Source organism: Nothoprocta perdicaria, unplaced genomic scaffold (assembly GCF_003342845.1).
Source record: "Nothoprocta perdicaria isolate Ctin4 unplaced genomic scaffold, notPer1 scaffold_6, whole genome shotgun sequence".
Classification (NCBI taxonomy): Eukaryota; Metazoa; Chordata; class Aves; order Tinamiformes; family Tinamidae; genus Nothoprocta; species Nothoprocta perdicaria.
Window position 1 is genome coordinate 6,212,562 of NW_020455865.1, and position 15,955 is coordinate 6,228,516.

At 42.5% G+C, this 15,955-nt stretch overlaps 1 protein-coding gene across 2 annotated transcripts in view; it reads left to right on the forward strand.

Moving 5' to 3' along the window:
• Window positions 1-15,955, forward strand: part of BRINP1 (BMP/retinoic acid inducible neural specific 1) — an 85,739-nt gene that overhangs the window by 20,601 nt on the left and 49,183 nt on the right. Inside the window, exons 1-2 of one of the 2 annotated variants that reach the window (XM_026049164.1) lie at window positions 4,352-4,399; window positions 7,228-7,495. In XM_026049164.1, the coding sequence (XP_025904949.1) occupies window positions 7,278-7,495 (218 nt within the window). In that variant the 5' untranslated portion in view covers window positions 4,352-4,399; window positions 7,228-7,277. Of the gene's footprint in view, window positions 1-4,351; window positions 4,400-7,227; window positions 7,496-15,955 lie in introns of those variants that run through there. The other variant, XM_026049163.1, reaches the window with a different exon arrangement.

Sequence of the window (15,955 nt, forward strand, 5' to 3'; positions counted from 1 at the left end):
CTCATTCTATCTCTGCCACTTCACAAATGAGAGGACTTCCTCACAAACATCTACAAAGCTAGCTCATTATCCAGCCTTCCTATTTATAACTCCCATTTATGACAATAGCTATGAAAATCTTGCCAAAGTAGGGCTGCTGGTGTGCTGACACCACTGCTCAGCCCGCTGAGCGGTATTATCTCACTGTTCCCTTGCATTCCCCCATCTGTCCCTGGCCATCTGGTGTCCTTGGTCTTCTAATTAGATTGTAAGCTTTTGGGGGCACGGACAGCCTTTTTGGTTTCTGTTTGCATAGCACCTATCACAATACTGCTCAGACCCAGATTTAGCAGGACAGTGCTGAGAATGTGGCTCTTCATCACACATCTGAATGCACAGGGAGCAGATCCTACTGATTTGGTTTCAGATATACTGAGCACTGGATCTGTTTTCTAAGCAGAGACCTGAACTTGGATTTCTGATCTTGGCCTTGACACCTTGCCCAGTAAAGATCAGGGATGGATTTATAACAGGGACTAATAGCACTTAATCCCATCTGCTAACATAGTCCAATAGCACATGATAATGTGACTTAGTAGAAATTGCTTGCCTGCCACAGCTCTTGGGTTTTGAGCTACTTCTGCCTCCARTCCTCACTGTAATGACATTGGTGATTTGTAATTAGCTGTAGTGCAGGGACAAATGAGCTGAAATCAGGTACCTGGTTGTTACCAATGTGATTCTTGCATCACTATAGGCAGGGAGTAATTAGAAATCTTGCACAAAACCTGCTCCCTTTAGGCTTCTGGTTGAACTACATTAATAACRGAGGATTCATAGGGCAGTTTTGGTTCACTGAATATCCTGACAAGTTGTAAGCAAAGTGTTGACTAGCTGAAAAGGAAAACCTTTTCTTTCTCAAAGTCACTTGGGGTCAAAAGAAATATTTTTATCACTGTTATCTTTTAAGAGGCTAGAAGGACCATTCAGAAGAAAAAGAAATAAAGGACACCCCTCCCCCCCCCAAACCCCGAAGTAATTTCAAATGGAAATTTGGAAATGTTTCTCCTTGGTGCTCTCAAAACCAAAGTATTGACTGCTCCCAATTATTATTTTTTTTTTCAGCATGAACAATTTGGCAAAACTCATGTGAATGCAGGAATGTATTGGTATTTTCAAATGGATATTTCTCATCTCCCCTCATTACCGTTCCTCCCCCTATAATGTTTCAGTTGATGGATGTCCCTTTGGCTCATGCATATTTCAAATTAAAATAGATAAGGAAAAGGTGGAAATCTGGACACTGAACAGAGTAGGATTGCTGAGGTTTGGAGAGGGATTCGCCCACTGCTGCCTGAAATGAAGAGCTCCCACCTCCATAGAGAAAGAGCTCTGCAATCATTTGAGTCTTTATCATGTTGCATGCCAAAGTCATCCGGAAAGTCAGAGCATGTGCTGGATCGCTGTTCCATCTCTCATTCCAATCAGATATAAGCCTCTGTAGTTTGATGTAGGGTAGAAATGGCTTAGATATGGTAGAAATAGCCAAATTCTTCATTTTTAGAGGCTGAGTTTACCCCCAGAACTTGTCATGACTACGTGAATCYTGACAGACTCAGCTGGTTTACCTTCCCCATCCCTTCCCATCCATTCTTCCTGTTTTCCTCTGGCTCCAGCAYGCACATGTAGATGTCCCTAGTCTGGCTGTTTCACTGGCCAGCATATCCAGCGGACATCCAAAATTGCTTCACAGGCAGGAGCTGCATCCAGCACTTCCATGAGCTATCCCAGAATTAGATTCAGAGCATCAATGATGCTGTTCTAGTTGCACCCACTAACTTAAAGTGTAGAACGGTAATTATCTGTCTGGCAGCAAGGGGAGGGCATAGCTAACTCAAAGCAGAAGTGTGGCTGAACAAAATCTAAGAGAATATCTCCCATGCTTAAAATTAAGCATAAGCTTAAGTTGCTTGCTGAAATGAGGTCAGACGTTCATCACTTTGCAGGGTCGAGCTCTAAACTAACATAAGCTATTTCATCTCTCCCCTGACACTTCAGTCTTTTACTAATTTATCAGCATCCTAAAGCGGTGTGTGAAGTTGCTGCAGAACAGAAGTGTTTCAGATACAAATAGCAATTGTTAGCCTCTTCCCTCTGGTAAATGGCAGCAGGCAGAAACCTCTCTCAACCTGCCAAGAACCAAATGTGGGACACAAGAAAGAATTATTGGTGCATGAAGCTTAAAGAGATAGGGGACTTATTTCTATACTGCAAATAATGCATTCAGTAATTTCTTTTTCCTGAGTCTGCATTTCTGGTGGAAACAGTTTACAACAATGAACCYGAGAAAACAGAAGGGATGTGTGCAAGATCAATTTGAATCTAACAGAAGCGGTAAATGAAAGGTACAAAGGTTAGAAGAAAGGTTTGAAATCCCAGGAGGCAGAGGAAAAGTGCAGTGCTTAGAGCAAGCAACAGAGAGTCAGAGCTCCTGCATTCTGCCTTCCTATTTGGCTATCTGTGAAACAGATCTGGCAGTATCGTTTTGTGAAAGATCTATCATTCTGAGCTATCCCACTGTATAGAAATTACCTTTTAAGTGGCTAAGTAGAGACCCAACTTTATTTCATTCTTCTTATTTCAAGAAACAACAGGAATAACAGCACTTGCCTGCCTTACTGGAGTGCTGAGAGCTTTAATTAATGTCTCTAATTCAATTTGAACTCCTTGGATAAAAGGCGCTGCCTTGTGACAGCAAAGGTATTGCCCAAAATAGAATATAATTAACACACAGATATCAATCACAATGAAATTAAGTGTACATTCAAATACAGCTTACACTTTTCAGAAAGTACTTGCATATTTTTCCTCCAAGAATTTTGAAGAAAGACTCATAAAACAAGGAACATTAAATGCTCCAGGCTGAATTCAGATTAGAACATGGCCATATTAAACTACCTAACAAACTAAGAGGGACTGTAAAAGAAATGTACATTCTTCCTGATGGATATACCTTCAGGATGGACAATGCTGGAAAATGACTGTACTGTGATAGATAACCTGCATGTCTAAAATTTTTGTCTCACWCTACTTATTTACCCTTAGCACTCACTTATGTCCTGCCTCTCTCACCAATCACATTTATGAACAGAGGTSACACTTGCATGATCATGTTCGTTGACATGAATCAAGAGGACTTACATCGCTGCATAACTGGGCAATGTTTCTGAGTAGAAATGGAAAGGAGCTTGAATTCTTCATGTTATAAACAAAGCTCACTGACTCCTTGAGAGATTTGTGTTCATGGCTGTTAGGACAGGAATGCCTGTCCTAACACCTTGCAGTCACATTGCAATGTGACTGCRAAGCACTCTGCTGCAATTGAGTCACGTTGCAGCAGGGCTACATTTTGCTAAGTGGTAAACACAAACGATGTCTCCTCCAGCAAGTCCACAGTCCAAATTGGTCACATATAAATACTATTGTATCTCCAAGCTAACAATTATAAAGCAAGCCAAAACAGGAGGTAGGGGCATAGGCCCAGTTCATARAGGGTATGTGGATTTGAAGTGCCCAGAATTTTTGGATTCCTGAATCAAAACCTAGTGTATGTAATGCCCCCCTTCTCAATCATCCTCTAGAGATTGCTTTTGTACTGAATATAGTTTATAGTTAGGCTTGGATCTCCTACCTAAAGTCTGTATACATGGAGAAATCCCCTTCCTGCCCCTTTTAGCCCTGTCCCCTTTGCAACATCCCCAGGACATGTCTTACATCAGCGGAGCTCCATGGTGCCAAGTAACAAATTAATTTTAGACTCCAACTTGTTAGTAGTTAGATTGAATAGACCTCACAATATTGCCTTAGACACAAAATGATCCCACTTTAGTAAGCTTTATGGCTTCCACGGGACCAGCCCTGTGGTATGTATTAATATTTAACGTGAAACAACATCTCTATAGCAGACACAAGAGCGGGGAAGGGGGAAAGATACTACTAAAAAATTAAACTTGGTGGTGTGTTAGTTGTCTAGCCCAAGTTGTGTTGTGCCATCCTCCACAGCCTCAGGCACCGTTCTCAACACTGATACTTCCAGCCAGCTTCCAGACTGGAGATGTGTCTGCTTCTCCCAGTTATGTCGAGAAATACTCTCCCCACGTCTTAACTTCTAATTAAGAGACATCACAATTCAATTTGTCCTGACTCTAACCTCGGCCTAGAAAGAAAAGGAGGGAGGATAAAGAGGAGGGGAGATTAGTGAATACCCCTTCCTTTTTCTAAGCTAAAGTTTCCCCAATSTGATGCTCACGTGTGAGATGACAAAGCAGGGATTTCTCTGAAATCCATTTCATTTTGCTCTTCTAGGATTTCAGTACTTGCACTGTACCAGCAAGCGGAGGTGAGCTATCACTCCAGCTTGGTATGTAAAATCTCCCTTACTCTCTTTTCAATAGAAACTCAATAGAAAGTGAAATGTTTAAAGGAAAACTGATCCAGATCGGCTGATGAAGGAAGTGGTTATGGAAGAGTTTAATGAACAGACAACAAAGTGAGCTTGGACAATGTGTACAGAACAACTGATTGTTATCAGAAGCAAATCTGCACACCTGTTTGGTAAAAAATGTGCTGAGTCTGCAGCTGTTAACAGTGGAGGGAGACCACTGGAGATACGTGAGGAGCAACAGGGAAAAGAGGCAGTCCAAGCAGAGGACCAGGAGAAAAGCATTTCTCCAGAACTGCAGTCTGGAAATGGCAAGAGTGGGATGAAGCTGAGAACATCAGGAATCACCTCAGGTTCATGACTGCAATAAGTAGAAGCAGAGCTGTACCATAGGCTATGGGGAATACACTATATTCCCTTGGCTTTGGGGCTAGAAACTCCAGACGCATTTTCATAAGATAGGGAAGAATCAATGTTCGTTGAAAGGTGAAAGGCAGAAGCACAGAAAATTGCCATGCATTGTTGAAGTAAGTGTCAATAGTGACAGCTAATAATAAATACATCTCCAAAACAGTAACAACCTCCTCAGTCAAGATCTACAAGTGCTATTAGGTTTAACAGCAATAATGTTCTATTTGCAATTAGAAAGGACTTTTTATGTGCCCAAAAGAAAAAGCTAACATTCATTGCCTTTTCCATACTTAACTTTTTTTTTTTTTTCCTTCCATTTTTCAAATAATGGAACAGCTGACTGTCATTTTTAACCAGACCTACACAACTCTGTTTTGTCAAGTGCTGCTGAGCTCAGTGTAGCTCTGCAAACACATGCTGTGCACACGTGCAGACTCCCACACACTCTGGCACAAACACACACCCGGCACTCCGGCTCCCYGTTGCACTCCTGGGTTCAGTACACCTGTACAGAAGACATGCACGATTGCTGCTATGGGCTACACCTTTTCCATACTCCCAGAGAAACCTCCTACAGCAGAATAGTTGCTCACAATTGCTGGAGCTCCCTGGTGCATCCCATAACCCTCGCACTGCCCAAGTGCAGTCAGTGCTGCAGGTGTGCATGGCACCTCCAAAACACCTTAGTGTGGCCTCTCCTACACCCCTAGTGAGACCCTTTTGCCTCTGGGAATTACAGACTTTCAGAGGGTCTATGGTAGAGCTAGACCCATGACCAGAGGGTTGTCTGGAGATGTACAAGTCTGAAACCAGTTCTCACTATAGCAGAGTTCTGCATAGTCCAATTTCTCCTGCTTTAAAAAGTATCTCTAGTCTCTCTATACTATATTCTCCAGGAATAGGTGGGTTTGGGATGCCCTAAAGACAGGTTTCATCTGAATTTGTGCACTCAGAGTGGGAGATGCAGCCTCAAGACGACTCTGCATGGCTGGGCACATCCTTCCAAAACGCAGCGAGGCAGCCAGATGGACAGGAGGTGGGCAGGAGGAGGAACACGTCCTGCTTGGGGAGACAGCTTTTCAGAGCAGCATAAACAGCTYCCAGCAAGTGCAATGTAGATGTTTAGCTCTGATTAATAGGGAATACAAGCCGGGTGGCTGCTATAGTCTCTTTGCTGCTGTGCGGCAGAAGGGGAAGAGCAGCACGTTAGGTGCAGGGTGCCGGCTAATCAAGCAGCTCACCTTCCACCAATGGAGCACAAGGCTTCATTTGGAGAGGGGGCATCACGCCAGCAGCGTGACTGTGGAGGCGGATGATCTAATGGCTGCATCACTGGAAACGAGAGTCAGGAGACGAGGGCTCTCTTCCAGTTGTATAGATGGCTTGTTGTGTAACCTTTGGCAAGGCGTTTCACCCCTCTGTTTCCCTTCCCACTCATCATATGTCTTGTCTATTTAGACATTAAATACATTGAGGAGAGAAACTGTCTCACGCTGGGGCTGCCTGCAGCCATGATTTGACAGAGAGGCAGTGCAGAGGGCAGCCCTTCCCATGCGTGGGACTCTGCCCTGCACCAGGTGGTRTGAAGCATCCCCTTAAGCTCCCTAGTAAATCTCCTACCGCTGAATGTGCATGTTCAATGCATCACCCTGTGGAGCCTTGATCTTGAAAAGAGCCTCCAGGTCCCAGCATAATCCAAGCAGCAGCAGACCCTGCCCTTCCCCACCAAATGTACACATCCCAAGCACCCAGGCAGAAAAGTGGATTGGGGTGATCTTTATCTTTTAAAGTTCAACAGGATTTCATAGGGACGCATGTGTGTGTCTGTCCATGKGTCCTCATGTGCTGGATTTTGTTTTCTTTTATTTTTTTGGCAACACTTTAAARGAAAAGCTGGGTCTTTACAGATTGCTCATGTTGCAATGCGTATGGATGACAGATCATCAGAGAGACATGAAAGGAGAAGACATGTTTCTCTGGCACAACATTAAAGGGACAATAAATGGGTAATTGCAGCCTGGGGTGTGGCCACCTTCTGAGCCCAGCCCTCATTCATCTTTGCAGTATTGCAAAGTTCACAAGGGAAATGATGGGCAAGCTGGGGTGAAGATATCTCAGGCTAAGACCTGGTCATTTCAAAGGTGATATTTGCTTGTAATGTTAAAAGTATCACTTAGATGCATGAATAAAAGACTGTCAAATRTTCTAAGCTGTTAACACAGACAGATTGAAGGGTTTTAAAACTTGATTTTTCATGTCTGTTTTCACCTTGAGAGAAGTTTTCAAAGGATCAAAGTAATTCCAGTTTCTAAACTGTCTTTCTCTCTCTCTCTTCTCCTCTTCCCCTCTGCCCCCATCTCTCTTTCCTTCCTCCTCTTCCCTCTCTGTTTCAACAGGACTCCACAGAATGGAGCAAGAATGAGAGGAAAAAGGCAGACAGAAAAGCATGAACTGGAGGCTTGTTGAGTTCCTCTACCTCCTGTTTATATGGGACCATATACTAGTACAGCCCTCCCACCAGGACCCAGCTGCTACCAACCAACATGTCTCCAAGGAATTTGATTGGCTTATTTCAGACAGGGGGCCTTTCCACCACTCACGGAGCTACTTATCCTTTGTGGAAAGACATCGTCAAGGATTTACAACCAGATATAAAATATACAGGTATGTTGGTTTTCTATAGCACTCAGCTTAGACAGGTTGTTGGGTGATGGGAACATAGCTAGCTCCCATGAAGCCAAGGCTTGCAGTCAACTGTGAGATGTGTCATTGTCCCTGTTCCACTTGTAAATGCTTCTTTGGTTTTCCAGCACCCTCAGCTGGCAACGCAAGTTGCTTCAAATTCTTAGTGGTAATGTTTTGATAGTGAAATGAAGGCATTGAAAAATCATGGCAATGAGTACAGTGGAGATCAAGACAGGGAGGAGCCAAATGTGTGAGTCTGCTCTTCACGTGGGAACAGATTAAGCACATATGTGCACAGATATGTTCATCAAAATGAACGTACCCAAGGGCAGATCAGTAATCCATAACAAATTCATGCATGTGTACTTGCAACATCCTAAGGTTCGCGCAGGCAGGAACGGGTACAAAGATGCTGAGACACACTTCAGTGTGTTAGTCCTCACGCTGCTATGCATGCACTGTCATTTTGTACCGCCTAGCACAGGCCTTTGCAGTTTATCTCCTTGTATGAGTCAGATTTGCTTCTAGAAATATGAGCTTGATTTAAAATCCATTGAATTAAAAAAAAAAAAAAGAGAATAGACAGAATTAAGATTTTGCTTTTCCTTCTAGGTTTCAAAGCCTTTACTGTTGTCTGTTTCAAACTCTTCTTGGTACCTGCAGTACCTATAAATGTACTTCTCTTTTTTTTGTTTCATTATGAAAAGATAAGATGTTTCTGTGAGCCCCYTGTTACAGCAACAGGTGTTTTAAAGGGAAAGGGAATAAGTCAGCAAGTGYCAAGAGATTCAGGCTAAAACCATAAGAGACTGCACAACTCTCATAGACATGTGCAAATTTACATAATTATATAGTCCTGTTGTGTTACTTGCAAACACAAATACACAAACTAGTAGGTAGGAAAACAGTAGTTAATAACCTACTGTAAACATGCACACAGATACATGCACACTGTTATTGGCGGGGGGAGGTAACAGAAAAATCATGCGTGTGCAGGCAGCACTTTCCCATGGGCAGAAAGCCAAAACTCTTGCAGCGTAGTAGCAGCATGCTAGACATTATCTATGTATGGAGAAGAAAAATGAGTTGAGCTCATCCTTGAGCCTCCAGGGAGTGCAGCATCCCCTCCCCTTGCATGAGACCATGGAGTGAGGGAAGATTAGAAAAGGTAGGAGACTTTGTCCTGTCTTGTTGTCTTYATTCAAAACAGCCTAGAGGGGAAGAAGCAGCCCCCAAAACTAGAAAATATGCTGCCACATTTCCTTGAAAGATGTCTCGCTGACTTTGCTGTGCACAGGAGCAGAGAAAACATGCATTTTTAATAGACTTTTTTTTTTTTCCTGGTATACCCCTAGCTTGCCCAGCTGCATTGCCTGAGAGCAYACACTGGCTGAGAATGCAAATCTCGGACCCACACTGTGTCCCTAGCAGCAGCCCTGCCCTTTGCTAAAGAGCTGTTCAGCCCTGAATGCCACCACAGCAGTCTGCAGGGCTGCAGTGRGAGCAAAATGTATGCAATGTATGTGTTCAGACACATCCAAGAACTGTCACTGCAGGTCAGGCCAAAGATCTATCAAGCCCAGGATCCTGTCACGGAGAATCATGGAGAAACAGGGCTGGAAGGACCTTGAGAGGTCATTTAATCCCTGCCTCTTCCCCAAGGCAAGATCAGCCATACCTGTGTCACATTTGATGGAAGTTTGTGGGTAACCTCTTCTGAAAGGCTCCCCATGCCGGAGAATTCACACCCACTGCAGGCAGCCCGTTCCACAGCTTTGATGGTCCCACATTCATAAAGGAGCTAAAATYTCTTCTGTGACAAGTTCAACCTGTGATTTCTAGTTTTATCTACTATGGGTTGAGGAAGAAATTCCCCATGTGTTTGTAGGACAACACTAAGGATTTAGGACTTATGTCAAGGTTCTCCTTTTGGAGCAACAACTGTGATCTTTCCCATGGAATACTTCCAACTCCAAAGGATCAGGAGTTTAGGCACGTCCAGTTCAGAGGAGCTACATCTGACTCTGTTTTATTAGTTATTAGCAGATAATTCTGGATTTTTCTCATTCCCTTTTGATCCAGTTTGTATCTCCAAACTCTCCTGTACCAATTAGTTGCACAGTATAATTGCATTGTGCAAAAAAAATGCTCTCTCCTTTTATTTGTTGGAAAACAGAGCTGTTCATTTTATTGGATACTCCCTTCTTTTTGTGTGACTGAAAACAGAGAAGACATATTGCCTCATTCCTCTCTGCAACCCGCAGATAAAACTTTCTTGCAGCTCCCAATCAGGAGTATTGATCTACAGAGGAGAGGCTTGCAGTGACATCCAACCTTATTGCATGTTGTATCTTTTCATACACACACTCTTCAAAAGAAGACTTTTGCAGTCTTAAATATCTTAAGATAAGATTAAATATATTACAAAATGTTCTAGGATGAAAGATGTAAATAAGGCCTCCAAWACCTTCCCTGTCACATAAGGAAGGAAAGGATAGAAGTTGTCCTTTCAGATGTGGTGTAAATGACAGCAGGAAAATACCGAGAGGACAGAGCTGTCTGAGAAGCTGATGAGGAAGGTGTTACACATGGTAGGACTGCACAGGAGAAGGTTCTTATCTTAAACATGGTGAATCACGTCGTAGCTGGATAAGAAACTACAGGTGGGAGGATGTCAGGACACATAATACCTATGATGTGATACATTATTAGCATCACACAACAGGTTAAAAAATGAGAAAATGGTTTCATACTACAGCTTTATACATAGGAAGAGGGAAGGGATCTCTTGTACTCCATTCCTACTAGATGTTGCCAAGGCACATATCAAAGAACTTCTGGCAAAGGACATATGATGTCCTACTTCTGACATGAGAAAGTAACAGCTTTCTACATGCCCTGCAGTCTCATAGGTTGGGGAATACTCAAAGAAGAGCCTTGCAGATAGTCACATTTTGAAGGGAACATCATACTGAAGGAGACTTCAAGGTAAGCAGAGGCTATGCTAAAGAAACCATTAATCACATGGGCAATTGGAGGTAAGAGAGGCCAGCAGAAGAAGGGAGGCAGAGAATCCACRAAGATGTGGGAAAAGTGAAAGAGGCACCTAGGGCTCAAGCTCTGGGAGTTGAGCACGTTGGAAATGTACCCTGTGGGACTGACTTCTCCTGCACTGCGGTCAGCTGAGGAGAAGGAGAAAGCCTAACTGGCTTTAATGGAGAACAGGGAGCTGCTGGGTAGAAGTTGAAGGACTGTTTGTGTTTAATATCTAGCCCCATTTACAAGGCAGGTCACTTTAATGCATAGGCCCATGCATTTTTTAAGCTGTRTCAAAATCAGTCTAGCTGCAGAGAGTTAGTGGAGCTGTAGCCACTTTCAGCAGTTAAAAACGGGACTCAAAGCACAAAAACTATCCAGAGCATGCCACTTTCCTGAAACCCACAGTGGGAAAACTTCATTTTGCAAGCTATTTAACTTGACTTCAGGAATCTGTACAGCTGTTGGGATTTTGTCAACTGTTTAATTCTACTGTAGAAATCTCTTTCCTCCTAAGCGGTATCTCTCAATTGCTTTTCGCACTGGTCTAGGAGATGCACATATTCTGCACTAAAGCATCACTCCCGAGGAACGCAGCTGCCTTGGAGCATGGGAATTTCCTTTTCAGCCTCCTCTTCCTTCATTTCCCAGATTTTGTTATTGGTGGTGGTTGTTTTATCCCTCAGTCAAGTGGTTCCTTTGGGGACTTAGGATTTTGGTGAATAAGGCTTGTCCCAACTCCATCTCTTCTGCAATAGCAGCAGAACACAAATCAGCAATGCTGACCAAGGATTTGGAGCAGATGTGAAATGAGGGAGAGGACTTCACTCGTCTCTAATTGGAACACTGTCGCTTGCTTAGTGGTGATTTCCCCAGTGTCTTGCTGTGCAGGAACATGGACACAGTGCATTAGAACCGTGTCATTTACACTMAAAACCCACAGTGATAAAGCCACTGTCAACTTTACACATGGGGCAAAATGAAGAATTTTCTCATTTTTTTTCAGGTAACTTTAGAAAGAAAACAAGAGCAAACTGAAAAAAATGCAGCCCAGATATTCAACAGCAGCAGGACAAGAGCATGTTTTCATTAGCAAGGCTTTTTTATATACTACAGCAGCACACTTCCTGTAGAACAGCACAGCTTTTCCATAGGATGGAGAATCCAGATCTTCCATGCTAGCACAGAAAGGCAATTCTCTGTTACCATAACCAAGGACTAAACGAATCACATTCTTCTGTGCATTTTAGCAGATTTTAGGCCTCTTTTTCCCAGATATTGAACCAGTGTTCTTCCTGGTGTCTTCAGTCGAAGTTTACACATTGCATGAAATATTTGGAGAAAAGCAAGTGGAAGGGGGATATTTTATATGGAATCACAGACTGTAGGGGTAGATGCAATTGCATTTGGGAGGTACGGTAATCATCATTGATTCACACTAATAAGTCTGGTTTAGGGGGGCCTCTGACAGGAAAATGCTGCTTTGATCATTATCTGTGCACTCTAATGCTAATGCAGATACAATGGCAGATGCTGAGAGTGGTTTGTGGGATGTCTGAATATTCATTATGACTATCCGTGTTGTTGTTCCTAATCATGAGAGCCTTAGGTATGAGGTACTGCACAAAGGCAGGAAAACAGATGAAGCTCAGCATGGCTTGACTTGGGGACTAGGGTAGTGTTGTTTAGACTAGAAACACTCCTGTTACCACAACACAGCAGGTAACAGCTTCAGTCCACTTTTTTGCAGCACACTGTTGTGTTTGGCCTTTTATTTTTTCCTCCTGGAAACTGATTATTCACATATAAGGCAAAGCAAAAGAAACAGTAGATTTTACTCTTGAACACCCTATGCAACTCTTCCAGCAGAAACACTGACACAAGGGTATTTAGTTAATGATGTTGTTCTGTTTAGCATGTTTCAAGAAGATGAGATTTGGTTATTCGGTGACAGAGATCAGAGAGGAGGCAAAGAGGCCATGGGTGAAGTGCTCGAGAGCAGCCAACGGCCCTGCTTGGAGTGGGAGGCTGGATTAGRCATTCCCATAGGCCCTTCTGAGCAACATTTCTGTGATTTCTGACTCAGAGTAGACACTAAACGGCTTGCTCATAAAGGGATTCGCACTACTAAATGAAGCTCTGGCCTCACTGGAGATTTTTATTTAGTCGTAATAAACCCACCTATCTGAGCAGCTACGTGCTCTCTAAACATGTCATTCCCTCTGGAAGGAGGAAGAGAATTACCATGGAGCAAGGTTCTTTACTGTGCACGTAGCATGGACTACAGTTGGCTTAGAAATGCATGTGCTTTCCTGCTGTTTAAATTTTCCCTTGGAGGAAAAAATATATATATATAAAAAAAAGAGAAAAAATATATTGTCTCACAAAACTGTCTCACAAAACTTTCAAAGTTTTATGGCACCACAAATTAAAAACAATGAGCCAGATTCTGTGTGACATAAATAGGTGAAGCTGTTAACTTCCATGAAAATTCACCCATTTATTTGCTTGAGAATCTGTCCAGCTCTTGTAGTCGATCCAGCAATGCTCAGTTCTCCCAGACCCTAGACAGAGAGAACCAGTGTTTATAAGGCTGTTTGCCCATATTATCTGGCTGGGAGCATGATGAGCTTTTACCCTTTCTAAATGAAAGGAAAATGCCTTTCCTAAATGCAAGCATTAGACTTGGTCATTCTGGCTAGTGGACTTGAGCTTTTATGACTGCTTTAAGCTATTTCTACTAAAAAAATTTTGCCTTTCCTGATCAGCCCTCACAGGCATGTTCCATGTGATTAGTACAACTGTGGAAATGATCTGGCTGAAAACTAAGCTGGTCAGAAAGAAATAAGAAGAAAAAAAATTAACTCCCAGCCAGATCACTTCTCCAATGCTATGGTGAGATATAAGTAAAGAGTTGGGAATAGGTAGAAGAGGCAGGAAAGAGATTGGTGAGAACAGTGTTTTTGGCAGCAATAAGGAATAAAGTTTCCTATCAAAGAGATTGTGAAATTGCATGCTAAGTTTTGGCAAAGACAATACCTACAAGAGTTGCTTTCACCATTTTTCATCCCGTTCTTTTTCTTCTATCTCTCTCTACTCCTCATTGACTCCTTTTGGTGCCTACTGCAGTAAATTTAATCTACTGGTCACTAAAGCTGTACAAATAATTGATTTTGTGGTTCGCTGGCTGTACTGAACAAAAATAACATTAAATAAGTTGATCTTAAATAGATATTTGCTCAACTTTTCAGTAAAATGAAAAAAAAAAACATTTCGCTTCAGGGACAGTGAAATGCTTAAGGTTTGTTTGTTTGTTTTTCTTTTCTTTTTAATATAGTGAAAGTAATAATCTCCCTAATTTTCAAAGTATAAAAAATCACCTCGCAACACAGTATCTATTCATGTCATTTAAAAAATGTCCAGAATGAAACATTTTGATTTTGAACATATTTCATTTAGCTGTTTTCTTTTGAACTTGCTCATTCAGTTTATCTTGAATTTGCAAATAACTTGATGTCCTTGAAGCAGTCAAGGGGAAAAAAAAAAATTGGCTGGCTGTACCACTCACTCCAGGACTTTCAAATCTTAAAATTCCCTGGCATTGAGGTTCRGCTTCCTCTGGGTTCAGCTTTTATCACCTAAGGATAAAGAGAAAGGAGCTCATTTTTTCCTCCAGTACCACTGGGCGAGGGAAGCGGCACCAGGGCAACACGGAGCGATTGCAGCAGTGCTGTGTGATGCTGTTGATTGAAATGCATGGTACAACACAGGCACCATTGCTGCGCCTCTCTCTTACATATCCTGGCAAGTTTTCAGCCCTACTCCAGTTATTCAGATGTCTGAAACATCCCAAAAAACCACCATGAAGGTTCTCCTCAAACAGCATTAAGGTAATGCTTTGTGCTGGTGCAAATTAATAGGTGCTGTTAGGCTTTTTAATCTTTGTTTTGGCTTTTTTYGTCATGCTGAAATTCTGCTGACATGGTTTTTCCTATTAGTTTTATATGCTATCTGTTTAAAAGGGACATCAACTTTTATGTTTCCTAGTCAGAGGCAAGGCTTGTTTTAAGAGAGGCAACATAGCAGCTCAAGGACGAGGGAGCTGAGATGAAAGGAGGTTCTTGCCTCAGTGTGGAATAAGCGATGGAAATCTGCACAGCATCGCATGGCAAAAAAAAAAAAAAAAAAAAAAAAAAAAAAAGAAAAAGAAAAAAGCCCTCCATAATTTACATTATGCATGTAAACAAGTGATGTACATTGGTTCATAATCAGTAAATGCCTTGTAAATAAATGTGTGTAAACCAAAAATTCAAATCAATTTCCATAGAGCATGTAAACAATGAAGCCTTCCAGTGTTCCCTTCAATGTAAATGTTAATCTAAAAATTACATTAATACAAGTTTATGCAACTTTACAAGAAAGCCATAATTTACATTCCTGTCTCACCAGCTCTAACACTGCAGCCTGGCAATCACAAACCATTGAGGAGACGGGTGCAAACCAGCCAATTCTACCACGTAGCCGCTCATTTACCCACAACCTTAATTCTTCATACAGTTCGGGGACCAGTGTTGCTACATCCCCTGCATAATACATCTCCCTGGAAAGTTTTTAGTATATTTGCATAAGCAGAATAACAGCAGGCATGGGGGATGGCAGGGAACGGCGTGGCCTGAGCTAAAGAGCATTTAGTCTTGGTAGCCGCAGGGCTGAGCAGAGCAGGATCTTGGCCAGCGTCTGGGCTGGTGGAGCAGCTGCTCTGGCTGGATTGAGATTCAGATGGTGATGGCTTGGGCCCATCAAGAGCAGTTGCATGATGTGACATGAGGACTCATCCCTCYTCTTCTTGAAATTCTTGGGAACAGAGGGCAAACAGAAGGATAAATGGTGCTGGCCTTCCTTTGAGAGACTCTGAATGGCTGTGTTCTTGGAAGGCAATATCTGGCTGAGCTTGGGGAAAGGTTGAACCCTTGTCCAAAGTGGGTCAGGGAGCACTGCAGATGCAACACTAGCTGTTCAGGTCCTGATAGAGCAATCACCCTTGGGGAGCCCCGAGAAAAGCTTGCAGAGGAGCTTGATGACTAGCACAGCCTATCAATAATTGCTTGCCCTGCCTGCTGACCTGGGTAAACTCTTCATCAGCTGAGCTTTAGAGTAGTTTTGCATAGTATAAGCCCAAGGACAATAATTCAGAAAAGAGTGAAATACCTTTACCATGTTCTCCAAAAATCCTAGAAGCAGCATAGATAAATATTGTTAGGTACTGAGCTGTTCCAAAAGAGGTTTGCTTTCTCTTGGGCTAGAAGGGAGCTTTCTGTATGACCCCCTCGGAGATCTTGCCTAGTGGGGAGGTATTTTTGCCTCCACATGAAAAGACCTGGGCTTTTCCCATCAGGTCTTCCA